The 17032-nt window shown below is 56.5% G+C and overlaps 1 protein-coding gene across 4 annotated transcripts in view; it reads right to left on the bottom strand.

Annotated features, from left to right (window-relative positions):
- EPHB2 (EPH receptor B2) overlaps positions 1 to 9114 on the bottom strand; it is an 89442-nt gene extending 80328 nt beyond the window's left edge. For all 4 annotated transcript variants that reach the window (XM_017735107.1, XM_017735106.1, XM_017735105.1 and 1 more), the window contains exons 1-2: positions 9023 to 9114; positions 4181 to 4865 (exon numbers count right to left, since the gene is read on the bottom strand). In XM_017735107.1, coding sequence (XP_017590596.1) covers positions 4181 to 4865; positions 9023 to 9079 — 742 coding nt within the window. In that variant the 5' untranslated portion in view covers positions 9080 to 9114. The remainder of the gene's footprint in view (positions 1 to 4180; positions 4866 to 9022) is intronic.
- Between the last annotated feature and the right edge of the window lie 7918 nt (positions 9115 to 17032).

The raw sequence follows: 17032 nt of genomic DNA on the forward strand, positions 1-17032 counted from the left end.
CCCCTGGGGCCTCCTCCGCGCCGGGTGACCCCCCCCGGCTCTCCCAGCCTGGGTCGCCAGAGCAGAGGGGCTCCAGCCCTGGGAGCAGCTCCGTGGCCTCCTCTGGACTGGCTCCAGCAGCTCCACGTCCTTCTGATGTTGGGGACCCCAGAGCTGGAGGCAGCTCTGCAGGGGGGTCTCACAGAAGTGGAGTAGAGGGGCAGAGAACAGAGAGGAGGGCCAAGGAGAAGATAGCTGCCAGCCTGAATCTGACCTGGCTTCTCCTCTTCCCCTCAGGTCACCAGCTCCTCTCCTCCTCAGGCCTATGACCCCAAGGGATGACACCACATGTCTCTGACAGCCAGAGAGTGTCACCACCAGCTTCTGCAGGGCAAAACTATCCCTTGTCACCCCAGCACGACCAGGACTCCTGGTGCTCGGTGCTGTAAGAGCACAACAAAGAATGCAGGAGCAGAGATATTCTGCTGTGATGGAGAGGAGCTGCAGAAGGGATGAAGGGTCGAATTGCTGAGAGCAGCAGCCATCAGCTGCTGTCCCTGAGCAGGCACAGGCCGTGCTGCAGCGTCCATCCGCTGTCCAGCCAGCCCGGCGAGAGCGGCAGCACAATGGCTCTGCCTCCGCTGTGGCTGAGCAGAGCCAATGGATACGGGAGGCAGAGGGAGAAATGCGCTTAATGTGCTGCATGGGAGGGACGGGGAGGGGAGGGAAGGGGGGAGGCGCAGACAAAGAACAGGGAGATGGAGAGAAAAGACGCAGGCAGGGAGCAGAAGGTGAAGCGGGGAGGACGGGGCTGGGGGAGGCGCGTGCGTGGAGCCCCTCACCAGCGAGGAGCTGGGGAGCGAGTGGAGAGCAGCGGAGAGGAGAGGAGTGGGCAGCCAGCCCCTCGCAGGGCCCTGCGGGAGCGGCAAGCCAGGCCCAGCGAAATGAAAATCTCTTAACCACACAGAATTGTTAACTGCCCCCAAATCCTTTTGTGCTGGGGCTGCGAGCTTAGAAGAGCTTAAGCTGTTAGATGCATGAACTTCCTCCATAAATATCCCTTGTGCACACTGCCGCGAGCAGGCTGGCGCGCTATTAGCCAGATGAAAACCCAGCGGAGAAAATGAGCAACTCCTTCCAGCTGCACAGAGGGGTTGTCCATTCCTTGGGATGCCCTTCTCCACCTGAACGCCTTGGTGGGGCAGGACCACGGCCCCCCACGCTCCCTGCCACGTCGTGTTTGGGCGCCTGAGTGTGCGAGAGAACTTCACCCCGAAAGCCAGCTCGGATTTGCTTTTGTTTTGCTTCTGGAAAGGGGCCCAGATTCCCTCCCACCCCTGGAAACAAGAGCAAACCTGCCAGCCACATGTAGGAGTGAGTCCCCCAAGCCAGGCAGCTCCGCCGCTGCCTCCACAGGGAGCAGGGGCAGGGACCCGGCGGGAGGAGGGCAGGGATGCAGGGATACATCCCGCGCTCCTTCCCGAGCAGAGCTGGGGTAACCGGCCCCTTCCCAGCCCTTTGTGGGGCTCACTGCGAGGGCTGGGAGAGGATGGGGATGCCATGGCTGTCCTGCCAACTCTGTGGCTGGCTCTCCTCCCAGTCCCCGCTCCTCTTCTGGGGGCTGCCAGGGAAAAATGGAGAGGCTGTCCCAGTCTGGCACAATCCTGGGGTCCCATCCAGCCCTGATTCCACCCCACATGAGAAGGAGAATGGGAAGGGGGGGAAGGGGAAGGAGGAAAGGGGAAGGCAAAGGCAAAGAGGGAAGGGAAAGGGAAAGAAAAGAAGAGGGGAAGAAGGGAATAGGAAGGGGAAGGGGAAGGGAGTAGGAAGGTGAAGGGAATAAGAAGATGAAGAGGGAGGGGAAGGGGAAACGGAAGGGGAAGGAAAGGGGAAAGAGAACGGGAAGGGTAATGGGAAGGGGAAAGGGGAAAAGGAAGGGAAAAGGAAAAGAAAAAGGGAAGGGAAAGGGGAAGGGAGGCAGCCCCGGAGCCAGCTGCCCCATGGAGACGATGGGCTGCCGGCCACCGCGTGATTAATGAGGGCGGGGAGCGCGGGGCCGGCGCGCGCCAGCACCGGCTGCAGAAACAGCTGCCGAGGTACCGGACCTCCCAAAATCCTGCTGCTGCCCAGACAAAGAGGGGACCGGCCTCCCCCTCCACCTCGGCCCCGCTCCTGCCTGCTCCGCTCCCCCCCGGCCCTACACGGACAGGGCTCTGCAGGAGGGGTCCTGGGAGCCCCGGGACGTGCGAGGGGACTGTCCCTTGGCTGGGCTGGCAGGGGCACCGGGGAGCTCCCCAAGAAAGCCCAGCCGCATCAGAGCAAAGCACTGTGCAGGGCTGGGTCTGCTCGGGGAAAACACAGGCTGAGATGGAAAAGCTGCCATGAATCATTGGGGCTTTCTGGTGCTGCTACGGATGCTTCACTTGGGAGTTGTAAAACCCCCGTCTGCCCTCCGAGGCAGGGATTAGCCGGGCTCAGTTTCCAGCAGTACTTCCTTGCTGTCCCCATCCCCATCCCTGCTAAGGCTGGAAGACACTTGATCTGCCCGAGCTCGGTGGGAAGAGGCGTTCAGCGGCTAAGTGAGGAGTAGCTGAAATCGGGGATATTAAATGATCCCCACAGCACACCAGGACCTGAATTTTGGTGCATGAGCAGCCCAGCCACCAGCAGCAGACATGGAGCCCTCTCCACAGGGACCATACAGCCTGCAGTCCCTACCGAGCAGTCAGACTGTCCGTCCCCCTCTCCAGTCTGTCTGTCTCCCACTACCAGCACCTTCCCTGTGCTTGGTTCCACCTGGCCACCCCTTCACAGCCAAAAGAGAGGAGACACAGCTCCTTCCTTGGCTCTGCAGTGGCCACCGATGTATCTATAATTGGTCTCAGAGAAGCCCTGGCTCTGCTCGGAGTGTGCCGATGCTATCGGAACCGCAGAGGGATTTGGATGCTCAAATGGGGGAAAAAGATCCTGTTTGCCAAACTCTGTGGTTTGCTCCATGCATGGCACAGATGCAGGTGCCCATCACACAGCTCTGGGGTCCCACCTCCCTCCCAGCAACCCCAGGAGCGCCTTTCTCAACCTTTCCAAGCCCATGTGTGACTGGACAAGAACACAGACATCAGTTCAGGGAGGGGGTGCCGAGCCTCTTGCTGGCCTGGGAGGGACCACACCGGCTCCATGGTGTTCAGCTGAGCTCAGCAGGCACTCATGGAGTCTGCTTTGAACATCTACAGGGGCAGGAGAACATCTACAGAGGCAGAACATTTACAGGGCAGGAAACCTCAGGCTGTTGAGGAGCCCAGGGGCCAGGTAGCTCTGAACAGCCCAGGACCATGTCCCACCCTGGGCCATTTGCACCTCACCAGGACAACACTGTAGACAACTTGTGTGGATGCTAAAAAGCTTGAAGCAGAGAAATTCTCCAGCTTTCTGCCAGCATCCTGTGAAAGTCTTGCCTTTCTCACGCAGGCTAGCTGAAAACAGTGAAGAGGTTTTTGTAAACTAATTCTCTATCTTGCACCTGTTGTTTGTTATGCACGGTCTGTTGATATTGACTGGAGAAAATATTTTGAAATGGGTGTTGTAGGGTCTGAATCAATCATCCTGGGAGGTGGATGGTCAAAGGACCAACAACCTTATGCCATTCAAGTGAACCAAGTTATAGAAATGAGTCTGTGAATTATTAAATGATTCCATTCTTCCTGGACCTGAACTCTATGTCGTTATTCTCGCCATCCCTGGTACAACAGCGACAAACTTGCTCCCTCCCACTGCACCCTTTTGGGAGCCTGCATTCCCACTCCCCTCATCCCAGAAGCGACTCAGCCCATGCCAAAGCACACAGCACAAACCAACAGCAGAACAGCCCCAGTATTTGGGGAGGCAACTGCAGATTGGTGGCATGCACCACACGTGTGTACCTCCAAAACCTGGAGAGCACAGATGGCACCAGCAACAGGTGCCAGCCCTGAACCCAGTGGCTCTGGGGATCTGGAGGTCATGCACAGCCTCTGCAACGGATGGATGAGCCTGGGGCAGGTAGTGAGGAGCTGGGGAAGGAGTCAGCCTCCACACACGCCCCTCTGCCACCCCGCCCAAGGAGGTCCCTCCCAGGTGGTTCATGCAGATCCCAGATGCAAATCCCGAGTGCCCCCACCAGCAGTGAGGTGAGTGCAGGAGTGAGCCCAGGGCCCATGGTTACCTCTGCAGACGGTCCCGTTCTCCACCGACTCGTAGCCGGCCCGGCACATGCAGCGGCCAATGGGCACCAGCCACTCGCCATCGCCATTGCAGTACAGCTTGATGGGCACGTCCACCTCCTCGGCGTTGGCAATGCACGTCCCCCTGGCTGCCACCAGCGAGGTACTCTCTGCTCCCGACAGGGTTTCTTGGAAGACGGCCCCGTTCTGGATCACACGGGGACATTTGCGGTAGAAGACACGGACAGCGATCAGGGACATGCAGCCCCCATAGTCCTGGAAGGCCAGGTAGAAACCATTCTTGGAGACAGGCCCAAAACTGCGCACCTCAGTGTTGATCTTCATCACCCGTCCACCTAGGTCCACCTGTGAGAAGCTCTCGTCAGCAGCAATCGTGTCCACCTTCATCCAAGGATTCTCCATCCAGTTAGGAAAAGTCTTGGTGGCCGAGTCAAAGTCCGACTCGAAATAGTACAGGTTAAAAGTCTCCTTACAGGAGCCTGGGACGTTTGGGATGCTGCTGCAGTCCCGGACAGAAAATTTCATCTCCACGTGGATGCGGTGTGCTCCTCGCCTCCGGATGTACTTGGTCCGCAGCCAGTTGTTCTGGCTGGATTCGAAGACGTTGCACACCTGGTAGGTGCGGATCGTGTTCATGTTCTCATCGTACCCACTCACCTCTTCCCACTGCGGGCAGGACACACACAGTCAAGGGGCTGCACTGAACAGATGCTCCCCACCCTCCTCGCCTCTTCCCATCCCCACTATGTGCCAAGTAGGTTCTGCCAGCACCAGCTGCCCCACTCTGTGCCCACCTCATCCCACAGGCTGCCCCAGAGTGCCCGGCACCTCATCCCAGCACCCCCCTGCAGGTGCCCTGGACCTGCCTGGGCAGGGTTTGACCTACACCATGCCCCAGGCAAGCTCCACACTGTGGGGACAAAGTGGCCCCTTGGGGCTGCCTCACTGCCACCAGCACCACGCTCCATGCCTGGATTCAGGGTGAAGCCTCTCTGCTGCTGGTGGGACAGCGAGGCCACTGCTCTGCAGAAATGGTTTTAGCAGGGGCAGTGCCCATGGCCGCACTGCACGGCTGTGCCCCTGGCACACGAGCACAGTGCCCTTAGCACAGGGATTCCCACGATGGGTACAGACATGGCAGGCAGGACCAGCTCCCTCACAAGACCTCCTGGCTGGCTGCAGCCAGTGCCTCTTCCCAGGAGCAGGACGGGACCATGGCCAATCCTGCTGTGTTCCAGAAAGGGAGATGCTGGATGAGCCCTCATCCCTGCCCCTTTGAGGGTCAAATGCTTTGGGTGCCTCCAGCAGGTGTGCTCAGGTCCCAGCCCCAGCTCCCCTAAACTGAATCTATGGGATGCAGACATGCCTATGAGCCGTGCCATGACAGCAACATCCTTCTCAGCAAGACAGCTCGGAGCTGACAGATTTCCCCATGGGAAGCTCTGCCCAGCTCCCCGCAGCTGACTGACTACCAGCTCTGGAGGAAGCTCCTTAGAATTACAGAAGAGAATATCCTGAGCTGGAAGGGACCCACAAGGATCATCAAGTCAACCTCCTGGCCCTGCACAGACACCCCAGCAATCCCCCCCCTGTGCTTGAGAGTAGTGTCCAAATGTTCCTGGAGCTCTGGCAGCCTCGGGGCCGTGCCCCTTCCCTGGGGAGCCTGGGCAGTACCCAGCACCCTCTGGGGGAAGAACCTTTTCCAAATACCCGGTCTAAACCCCCTTGACACAGTTCCAGATGTTCCCTTGGGTCCTCACAGATCTCACAGCTGCTTTGACATCTCCTGGCCTCCATCTCTCTGCCCTTTTCCCAGGCTGTTTTTTTCCCAAATCCTCCAGCGCTTGTTGTCTCCATCCTGTGTAGGATGGGGACACTTCAGGGCAGGGGATGCAGGGCATGAGCTGCAGCTGGTAACCGGCCTCTGCTCTTCTGTGGGGAGCACCAACAGGGAAGGGTCTTTGTGAGAGGAGAACCCTCAGCTCACAGAGCATCTCCCCCAGCCCAGCCCCTGCCAGAGAGCAGAGCATCTCCCTGCAGTCCCATCCCCACCCAGGGCACCCGTGTGATGCTGGCAGCAGGGACCAGAGTCCTGATGGAGTGTGACACAGTCCCAGCCAGCTGGAACTGCTCCTTCTGAACTTGTTCATAAACCTGCTCAAGTGGAAGCCAAGCTGTTTCACATGACACCCCAAGCACAACCCTGCCCTGGATGCAGGAGCACAACACCCAGGGCAGGGCAGCAGCACAGCCCAGATCCAGCACCAGTGCCATGACCAAATCCAGGGGAAATCCTGCAGGAGAAGAGCACCCCCAGCCCCTCGGGTTGCAAACGGCCGCACAAGGGCACCCAGGACTGGGGAGAGAGGCTCAGGAGATGGGAGACAGATTGCTCCTCACACATCAAGGCTCACAGCCTAACAGAAGGCTGTCAGGGAAGATCCCCAACAGCTCCAACCACTTCAGATTGGCAGTGGCTGTAAATCTGCTGCCAGGGCTGGGGGACGAGAAGAGCATCCTCGCAAAACACAGCGGGAGCATTTGCTTTGTATTCCAGAAATAAATTTGGTGTGCTAGTGGAAAATTGCAGGATCTCCCTGTTTTTCAGGGCACTGGTTGGGAGGGGAGTGAGGGAATCAAGGCACCTGGACCACTCCAGACACACACCTTGGCAGCCACCAAGACCCAGGGACCCCCCACCCACACCTGCCCAGCCCCCAGGGAGGGTAAGGACATGAGCCCAGAGAGCTCAGCCTTGGACAGGCAGGAGCAGCACATGGTGGAATGAGGGTCTCCAGGGCTTGGGATGAACAGGAGATGGTGGAGGCAGGGCTCGGGGACATCTCTGAATGGCACAAGAGCTTCAAAGCCAGACATAAAGCTACCGTTTGGGCTTTTGGGTCTCTAATAATCCCCAAAAAGGAGCACACAGTAGCTTCTGTCTTCCAGGTGATACTGGCTGCACCCAACCTGGCCAGTCACCTCTGGGAGGGATGCACTGCCTTGTCCTGCTCGTGGACATGAGGCTGGGAACACACCGCAGCATCGTCACCCATGACAAGCACAGAGCAGGGCATGATGTGCCCCTATCCCCCCTGAGGGCCCTGCCCGGAGGTGGAGACAGGAGGTGATCCCACCAACCACTGGGACTGCACTGCACTGTCCAGATGGGCATCTCCATCCTGATGGGGGACCTGGGAGCGCCCTGGGGGCCAGGCTTGGGACCCCAGCATCCTCCCACGTCGCTGCCGCAGCGCGGCTGGCTCCCGACTTCCCTTTTCCCAGATGGGAGAGAAAGTCACCCCTGTGCACCAGCCCCTGCGCTTCCTCGACGCTTAATTAGAAGCCTCTCCCTTTCTCCTGGCTCTCTAATTAACATGCCGGGAGCTCAAAAGAAGGCAGCAGCACAATAACCCAGGGAGACGGCTTCCAGCAGGCCCCGGCCTCATTACGGCCGGGCTGGGGAGCAGGAGCAGGGCGTGCTTTACATATGGAAACACCGCAAACAAGAAAGGCTGGGCCAGGAGAGAAAAAGACTTGACCTCTGCTCCCCCCCATTGTGTGCCCGTCATCCCCTCGGCGGGCGCTGGCGGGGCTGGGGCAGCTCTGCCCTTTATCATGGTGATGGGCCCGGCCAGCAGCGCCCGCGCCCGGCGACACCGCGGCCACGCTGCCCCGGCTCGGTTTAATCTCCTCAGACGAGGCTTTTCTTGGCTGTTTCTTTTCTTCTGCCAAGGCGGCTCAGATCGGGGGCATGCTGTCAGCCGGGGGGTGAGGTCCACAGAAACGTCTTCATCCAGCCCCTGCAGAGGGTGGATGGAAAGCAGGACGGAGCCTGAGCCACTGCCACGCACGGGCATGGGAAACATCTCCGGGCTTTGGCCAGGCTGGATTGGGCCACCCAAGTGCAAGGGAGCAGGTCTGGGGGGGTCGGGCACTGGGGCTGCTGCTGGTCAGCAGCGCCAGAGGTGGGCAGGATGCTCTGAAGCACCTTGATGCTTCATGTGGGACACAGAGCTATCTCCACTCTGGTTTTCTCTCATGAGCAGAAGGGTGCAGAGATCACAGAATCATGGAATGTTCTGAGTTGGAAGGGACCCAGAAGGATCATCCAGTTCCACACCTGATCCTACACAGACACCCCAGCAATCCCACCCTGTGCCTGAAAGTGCTGTCCAAATGCTCCTGGAGCTCTGGCAGCCTCGGGGCCGTGCCCATTCCCTGGGGAGCCTGGGCAGTGCCCAGCACCCTCTGGGGGATGAACCTGACGCACTGCCTTGTCCAAGCTCTTCTTTAAAGGAGCTTCTTCAGGGTGGTCTTCGGATGTGTCTCAGGGTACTCCTGGCCCTGGTACAGCAGAGAGATAGTTCTGCTGAGCCAGCAAATGTCTCTCTGTGGGACACCAGGGATGCTGGACGGTCCTTTCAGGACCTGAGCCTAATGCCCCCACGCTGCTACAAGTGACAGGCAATGGAATAACAAGTGAGACACCGGGGTTAAGTGATGGTGGTCTTGGCATGTTGTTTCTTCCTGTCGTGATTTTTAGGTGGCTGCAGGCCAGCTCTATGGAGAGTATGATTCCTCTAGCACCACACTGGTTTGACTCTGTAGGGTGGGAATTACATACCTCCAACACTGGGGTATTTTTTGGAGTATCATCTAGAAAACTACTGGAAACCTCAACTGTCACCTTCTTCTGTGCTCTTCCCACATGGCCAAGGCACTTTGCTTCAGTGCCTGACTTTTGCTGGGCCAAGCCTGCCACGTTCACATGCAGCAGAGACCCCAGAGCAGCTCCAGGTCTCCATAAGGTGATGCCTTACCCCTGATGGAGGATGCACCGTCCAGCCCAGCTCTGCTGTCGCTGTTGTGGAGTCCATCAGGGTCTCTGTGGAAGGAAGGTGAAACAAGGAGTCATTGGATGCTGATGAAAGGACTGAAGATGGAGACAGGGAAAAAGGCAGAGAGGAGCCAGCCCAGAGCTGCAGGGATGGAGTCCATCCCACACTGAAACTCCTGGCCAGGTACTGGTCCCTCCACCCAACTGCTCCCCACCCCCTGCCCACTGCTCCCTGGCCCCCATGCAGAATCATGGAATCACAGAACGTTAAGGTTGGAAATGACCTCCAGGATCATCAAGTGCAACCATTAGCCCAGCACCAAAACCATATTCATCACTAAACCATGTCCACAAGTACCACGTCCACACACCCTTTGAACACCTCCAGGGATTGGTGATTCCACCACTGCCCTGGTCCAATGCCTGACCACCCTTTCCACGAAGGAATTTTCCCTAATATCCAACCTAAACCTCCCCTGGCCCAGCCTGAGGCCGTTCCCTCTCCTCCTGTCCCTGTTCCCTGGCAGCAGAGCCCGACCCCCCCGGCTGCCCCCTCCTGTCAGGGACTTGTGCAGAGCCACAAGGTCCCCCCTGAGCCTCCTTTGCTCCAGGCTGAGCCCCCTTCCCAGCTCCCTCAGCTGCTTCTGGTCCTCCGGTCCCTTCCCAGCTCCGTTCCCTTTCCTGGACACGCTCCAGCCCCTCAATGTCTTTATTTTCATGAGGGGCCCAAAACTGACCCCAGGACTTGAGGTGGGACCTCGAGGTGCCCAGCACAGGCAATGTCTCCTGCTGTGAATGGGGATTCTTCCATCCATCAGCTCAGCTGGATTTTCCTCCTCTGAATCCCAAATCCAGGTACCTCCAGCCTAGAGCAGTTCTAGCCCTGCAGATGAGGAGCAGCCTGAGCAGGGATCCTCCATCACCTTCTAGTTTCCCAAAAGCACGATATTTTTTTCTCAGCACTTTGCACAGTAGGGAGAATCCTCAGAGATGCAGTAGGATGTGGGAACAGCACTTTTAGGACTTAAAAGTACTAAAAAATTAAACCACTGTTAAAGCTGGTTTTCCAGATGATTTGGGTTGAAATAGGTCAGGTGATGCTACCACGGACCAGCACAGACAAGTCCTCCTAAGGCACCCAACAGCAAAGCCTCCTTGCCCTTTCTGCAGCTCATGGTACTTCCAGCACTGGAACTCTTTTCATCCCAAATAGCTGTAGGTTGGTTTAACTCCATTGATGGCACAAGGAGGGGTGCTCAGGTTATGGCACCCCAATACCTGGCCCAACATGAGCAGGTGAACGTGGGCCAGCCAGCCCCATCGGAAATAAATGGGACAGACACTTGGAATCATGGAATCGTTAAGGTTGGAAAAGCCATCGAATATCATCGAGTCCAATCATTTCTGCAGCACTGCCATGTTCAGCACTAAACCACGGCTCTAAGTACCACATCTACACACTTCAACACTTCCCAGGGAGTGCTCAAAGGTGTTTTTTGGACACTTCCACAAGTGGTTTCCACAGTCTGGGTAACTCTCCGTCCTCCAGGTCTGCAGCCACGTGCTCATTGCAATACAGGGATTTTTCTGCACCACCACAAGGTTGACAGTTTAAGAGAACAGGACAATATTCCAGAGTTTGGGAAATGCAGTTTAGAAATGCTGCCCAAAGGCCTCAGCACACCGAGGCTGGACACGAGGAGAGCGTGGTGGGACAGACTGCACAGGGCAGCACACGGCCAGTGATTCTGTGCTGAGACCAGGGTTATGCCCAGAGAGGAAATTCTGTCCCTCTGCTCTGCAGGGAGAATGTGAATCTGCCCCTGACTTCAGCACATGCGCCGGGGATGCCAACTGTGCTTGCAGGGATGCTGGAAAGTGTCCATCCCACACACACTTAGAGTCCCACAATGGCTGGGGTTGGGAGGGACCTTCAAGAACATCTGGCCCCACCCTCCTGCCATGGGCAGGGACACCTTCACCCATCCCAGGTTGCTCCAAGCCCCGTCCAGCCTGGCTTTGGACACTGCCAGGGGTAGTCCCAGAATGGGAATGGAGAGTTACTGGATGTAACCATGTCCTTCTGCTGTCCTCCTCCCCCACCAAAAAAACCAAGCATTCTGCCACAAATCCCCCAAGAGCATCCCCACCTTCTCCACTTTCACTCCACTGAACAAAAACAATGGAAGAAAAGCTCAGCCTTGAGCAGACCCATCACAGAAGAGCCAGGCCTGGACGCAGAGGTGACAACTGCTCAGTGCATGTGACTTCCCCTTCCCCACTGGCACCCCAAAAAGTGCCTCGGCAGTGCTGTGCTCCCTGCACCTACTCCTGGCAGTAAATCCTCCTCAGACTGTGGCTTGTTCATTACTCCTGGTTTGAGCCAGCAGTTTCCAGTTCACAGGAAACCAGGATTTCGAAATTTGGTTTTATTCCAAGAGTAAAAGGCAAAAAATAATTCTTTTCAATTTTTCCCACTAGGAAGAGTTCTGGAAAACAGTTAATCCCGAAATGTTGTGGGTCAGATTTACGAAATTTCTTTTTAAACGGAATATTTGTTTACATAGGGCAATAATAGTGTTTATTTTATCAGAGGATCTGGCTTTTTCATTAAAACACCAGTGGCGTTTGATCTGAAAGGAAAACAACATTTTTCACCCAGTGCTAGCAAGAAGCTTTAAAAACCCCCTGAATTTGTTACTTTATCTTAACTATCAATGACAGTGGCGCATAGTAAGTACATTAATAGCAGTGACTAAAATGGAAAAGAAGATCTATTCTAAGCCATTACAAATAATTCCCCAAATAAACTTCATATTTTGAAGCATTTTGCATTTTTAAAAGCCTTTTATTTAATGAAAACTTGGTGCAGTGGAAATGTCGTGCTCGGTACGCCACTGCCCCCAACCCCTTATTCTCAGCTGAAGGATCCCCTTGGAGCTCTGCATCCACTCCGGCTGGCCAGGGACAAGGAGGAGAAGAAATTTGCAGGTTTTAAGCAAGTTTTTCCAATGGCAAATTATCTTCCCATAAAAAACACCAGATATTCCATTAATTTTAGTCTGGATTTACACCGTTCAGCTGCCAGCTGTTGGATTTCCTCTTCCTTCTACAAAGACTCTGCAGTCCAAAACCTTTCCCTCTTGTGGTGCTCACGGGTGGCAAACGATCCATCTCCAAGACAGCTAAATTAGCTCAGCTTCCTTCTTCTTCCTCCCTAAACCAGGTTCCTGTCTTTGAGGCTCCTGTTTATCACCCTTCATTGTGCAGGGGGTCCCAGGGCTGTGGTCCCCATCGCACACAGCTGCAACACTCCAGTGTGCCCCTTTTGGGGCAGTTTTTGCACCAAGTTGGTGCCCGGGCTGAAGTCCTTTTGGAGACGGAGTTATACTGAGCAGAGGGTGCCTGAATTACAGAAAATTGGGAATAACTGGTCCCCGTGAATCACAGTGACCCTGCAGGGTCAGCACAAGTGGCCCAGTCCTCTGTTTTGTCGAGGTCTCTCTGCAGGGTCTCCCTGCCTTTGTGAGAGGCAACAGCTCCTCCCAGTTTTGCATCTTCTGTGAACTTGCCTCGTATTCCTTCCAGTCCTGTCTCCAAGTCATTGGATGCTGAAGAGCATGGGGCAGTGATGAAGCCCTGCAGTGACAGGTCACCAGTCTAGTATCACCCCAGTCACTGTCACCCTTTCTGCCTGACCTGTGAGCCAGTTTCTCACCCATCACGTGACGTGTTTATCCAGCTGGGGGCTGGACAGTTTGTCCAGAAGGATCCTGTGAGAGACAGTATCAAGAGCTTTGCTGAAATCAAGAGATTCCATCTCCTGGCTTCCCTTGATCAGCCAGGTGGGTTTACCCTGTCATAGAAGGAAATCAGGTTTAATAAGCAGGAGTTCCCCTCATGAAGCCGTGCTGGCTGTGACCAATGACTACGTAGTCCTCCAGGTGTTTTTCAATACTTTTCAGAATAATGCTCTCCATGATTTTACCAGGCAATGAAGTGAGATGGACAGGCCTGTAGTTTCCAGGGTCCTCCTTCTTGCCCTTCCTGAAAATTAGGACAATGTTCACCAACTTCCAGTCAGCTGGGACCTCTCTGGAATCCCAAGACTGCTCAAAAGTCACCAAGAGAGGCTTTGCAATGACATCAGCAGCTCTCTGAGGATCTTGGATGAATCACAGAATCCCAGAGCGGTTTGGTTTGAAAGGGACCTTAAAACTCAGCTTATTCAACCCCCTGCCATGGGCAGGGACACCTTCCACTGTCCCAGTTTGCTCCAAGCCCCGTCCAGCCTGGCCTTGGACACTGCCAGGGATGGGGAGTCTGGGCAACCTCTCTGGGCAACCTGTTCCAGATGCTCATGGACATTTCTGAGTGACAGGTGACTCCAGGCCCAGGGACATCATTTGGACAAAGTTCTGCCACAGGTGCAAGCTCCACACGAGGTGTGATAAGCCCCAAGGCACTGGAACCCATCACCCTCCTAAGGCAGCTCCTCCACCTGCAGCTCCCACCGGGCTGCCTTCTGCTGCAGCCACTTCTGTGCCCATGGTGACCTGTGGTGGGCTGTCACGGCCATAGCTCCCCCAGAAGCTTCCCTGGTCCTGCCTGGGGCTGCCCCATGCTCATACAAGCACGTGGGCACCCAACAGGACCAGCTCCTGTGCTGGGGACAAAAAACACAGACCAATTCCTGGATGGGCAACCCTGAGCCCAACTGTTAATGCCTTGACAACCACCTCGGCAACTTCACTCACTGTCACAGCCACTTTCACGGTGCCATCCTGCTGGTTTGGCAGCACCACGTAACAGGGCGAGAGGCTGATGCCTCGGCAGCCCCATGAAGATCCCCGTGGTACCCAGGACATGGAGCAAAGCCATGTGGGAGCAGCAGGGGTGGGAGCCTGGCCCCTGGCCCACCTCTGGTGGCTGCGATAGCTGCAGCTCAGTGTGGCGCTCCCTCCACAGCAGCGTCCTCTCAGTGTTGTTGTTTCTGTTCTCCCCTCCCGCGTGTTTATCTGCCGCTTCACATGCTGCCCACGGCATTATAAATAAATCTGCAGCTGCTCCAAACCAGCAGACGCAACTCTGGCCCGCTTCCCACCGGGAACCGCGCTGCTCCCCACGGGACACCCGGAGACCAGTGCCTGTCCTTTTCACTTTGAAACTGTTTTCTCTGGGCAGCTTCCCGCCAGCACTGGGGCCTGTCCCCAGCACTGCTGCCTGCTCCAAGGGCACACCATTGCTCTGGAGGGACACTTGGCATCTCCAGACACATCATCACCAGCAGCCCACCACCTCCAGATGCTCAAAGCCAAGCTAAGACAGCGTCACGCTGAGGATCTGCTGTGACAATGACCAGGGTGGGGGTTCCTGTGCTTCCACATGGTCTTCTTGCTGCTCAGCCACAAGTGAGATGAGTGTGGGGGTTCGCAGCTGCACCAGCTTTTCCCATCTGGTCAGATCAGGAATGAGACTGGTGAACAGAACTGGGAGGGGAGGACGAGTCTGGGATCATGCTGGGTGCTGGTGGTGCCAGGCCATCAGCACGGGCTGGCCAGGAGTGGGGATGGAGAGTGGCAGGACCAAGGGACAGTGGCGGAGGCTGGAGGTGAAGGGGATTAACAGAGGAGCTGTGCACACTGCAGACACACTTCTCTCCATCCGGAAAAATAACTTCCATGGCGTTTTGCCAATTCAGACCAATTTAGAGCATCTGGACCTGAGTTTCTCAGAAGTCCTGGCAAATCCTTCACATTCACAGGCTCCAAGCTCATCCAGATAAAGAAACAGCTGGACAAATAAATAGCCCCACAGATAGCTGGAGCCTCCACCCTCATTTTTCCACCCACAACTTTTTCCCTTCCCCTTTCACTCCTCACGCCAGCTCCTCTCTCAGGGTAGGACACTTGCCAGGATTTTAATCCTGGTCCAATATTGTCAACACAGGGAGCAAGCTTCTTGTGGACCCATAACCACATCAGCTGTGGCCAGTGCTGGATACGCAAAGCAGGCAAGAAGCTCCCAGCCCGCTGTGATGGGTTGGGAGCAAAGTCATCCTAAGGCAGAGACAGTGGGAGATCGCTCCTTGTCACCATGTCCCTTACGTGACCTGGAAACCCATCTAAAACACCACATCAGCTCCAGGCTGGAGGGACACTCAGCGTCAGAGCCCAGCCAGGTGGAGCAAGATCAGGATCTGCACTGGAGACACCACAGGTCGGGATGAACTCCTCCACATGCTCCTGGAACCATGTTCCCATGCTGGCCTCAGGCACAGCCACCACATCCCGGGGCAGGGGGTGGCTAATGAGAAAGCCGTCTGTCCCTGCCCGAGGAGCCCTCGTCGCAGATCTCTTTACCCTTCCCCAAGTTGAAAGGCCCCTCTCTGCCTCCTGTGCTTTACTGGAGCCTGATTATGATATTTTTGCCAGCGCGAGCTGAGAGGGGCTGAGCAAACCCAGTGGCCCTTCCCTGCAGCCCCGAGCTTTGCTTTGCCTGGCCGGGGGCCAGCGGAACAAGCTGAAACCCAATCCCCCCCCCGGCCGAGCCGCTGGCGCGGGAACAGCTCGCTGCATTGTGAGCCGGCGGCTACGGGATACTTGGGATACTTCACTCAGGGATCCACTTAAACTCCAAGAGGGAGAGTGATTGATAGGGAGCGAAAAGAGGCAGTTGACTGGGCTGGGACAGGGATCCCGGCACGCCCCGCTCCCAGAGCCCCAAAGGCCACCCCGAGGTCAGGCACAGCAGGTCGTGCTGGTGGTCCCAGTGCTGTGGACCCAGCACTGAGGTACCTGGTCATTCGATGCCTTTCCCTGAAAAATTAGGTCCAGCCAGACTCAGAGACCTAAGAAGTAGGATGATGTCCATCATCTCCATCACTCCATCACAGAGTGCCTCTGACCTGCCAAGCAGAATCCAGGCTGATAGTCCATGGAGCAGGGAGAGCTGACCCCAGAGACACCCCACAGCACTGGCAAGGGAAAGACATCCTCACTTCGGGGGAGTCATGGAGCCTTCCTGGCTCCTCACTTCCCTAGGACATCAGTCATGGCTCCTGCAAGCCCTGTGAGACAGGAGCCAGCCCCAGAGCCAGCAGAGGAGCAGGACTGGAAGCTGGGGCTCAGCAGAACCTGCTACTGGGTGGTTCTCAGCTGCTTGTGACACTGGGGGTCCGGACTGGTGTCAAACAAGGGGATGTTTGACAATGCCCTTGGCACAGCATTTCAGCAATGCCAGGTGAAACTCCCCCTGCATTTCCATGAGGGAAATGCCATGAGCTGGGCTATGCTTTCCCATTCCCACCAAAATCCCTCCCTTACTCTGATTGCCCACATCTTGTCTGGACCATCCTGAGGGGACCAAACCCAGGGCTGATAGTGCTGTGCAGTGAGAAACCACTGAGGCCTTTGGCTCCCAGCTTTGCTAGACCAGGAAATACGGAAAGCTGGGCTTGGAGCAGGGCTGCACCTGGCCATGGGGACCACGGCAACTCCAATGGGTGAGCCAGAAGCCAGGGCTGAGCACGGCCACAGCCCAAATCCAGCAGCTTCCAGCTCCTCTTCCCAGCTCCTCCTCTCCCTGTGAAGGCCCTGGCTGTGCAAGCACTGCCCTGTGGCGTGCTGACTGCTCCACTGCTGCAAAGCTCAAAACAAGGAGAAGGCAAACTCAACAGCCCATGGGGTCCTGCAGGTCACCCCAGCACGTGTCCGGCTTTCCAAGCACTCAGCTGACCCTCAGCCCATCCAGGATAGTCCCTCTCACCTACCCGGCTGAGAGGAGAATGCGAGCTCCAGGTCACAGGAGGGAATTCGGATTTTATGACCTCTCAGCCCCTGCTGAAGAAGCAGGTGAGGCTGGATGTGAGGCAGGACCACTCTCCATCCGGCTGCCACGCTATCCCAGTCATGGCTGCAGATGCATCCTGTCTGTCCCAGTTTCCCCACAGAAGCTGCTCCAGAGGTCAGCAGAAACAGGATAACCCCACCAG

The sequence above is a fragment of the Corvus brachyrhynchos genome, unplaced genomic scaffold (genome assembly GCF_000691975.1).
Source record: "Corvus brachyrhynchos isolate BGI_N302 unplaced genomic scaffold, ASM69197v1 scaffold525, whole genome shotgun sequence".
Classification (NCBI taxonomy): Eukaryota; Metazoa; Chordata; class Aves; order Passeriformes; family Corvidae; genus Corvus; species Corvus brachyrhynchos.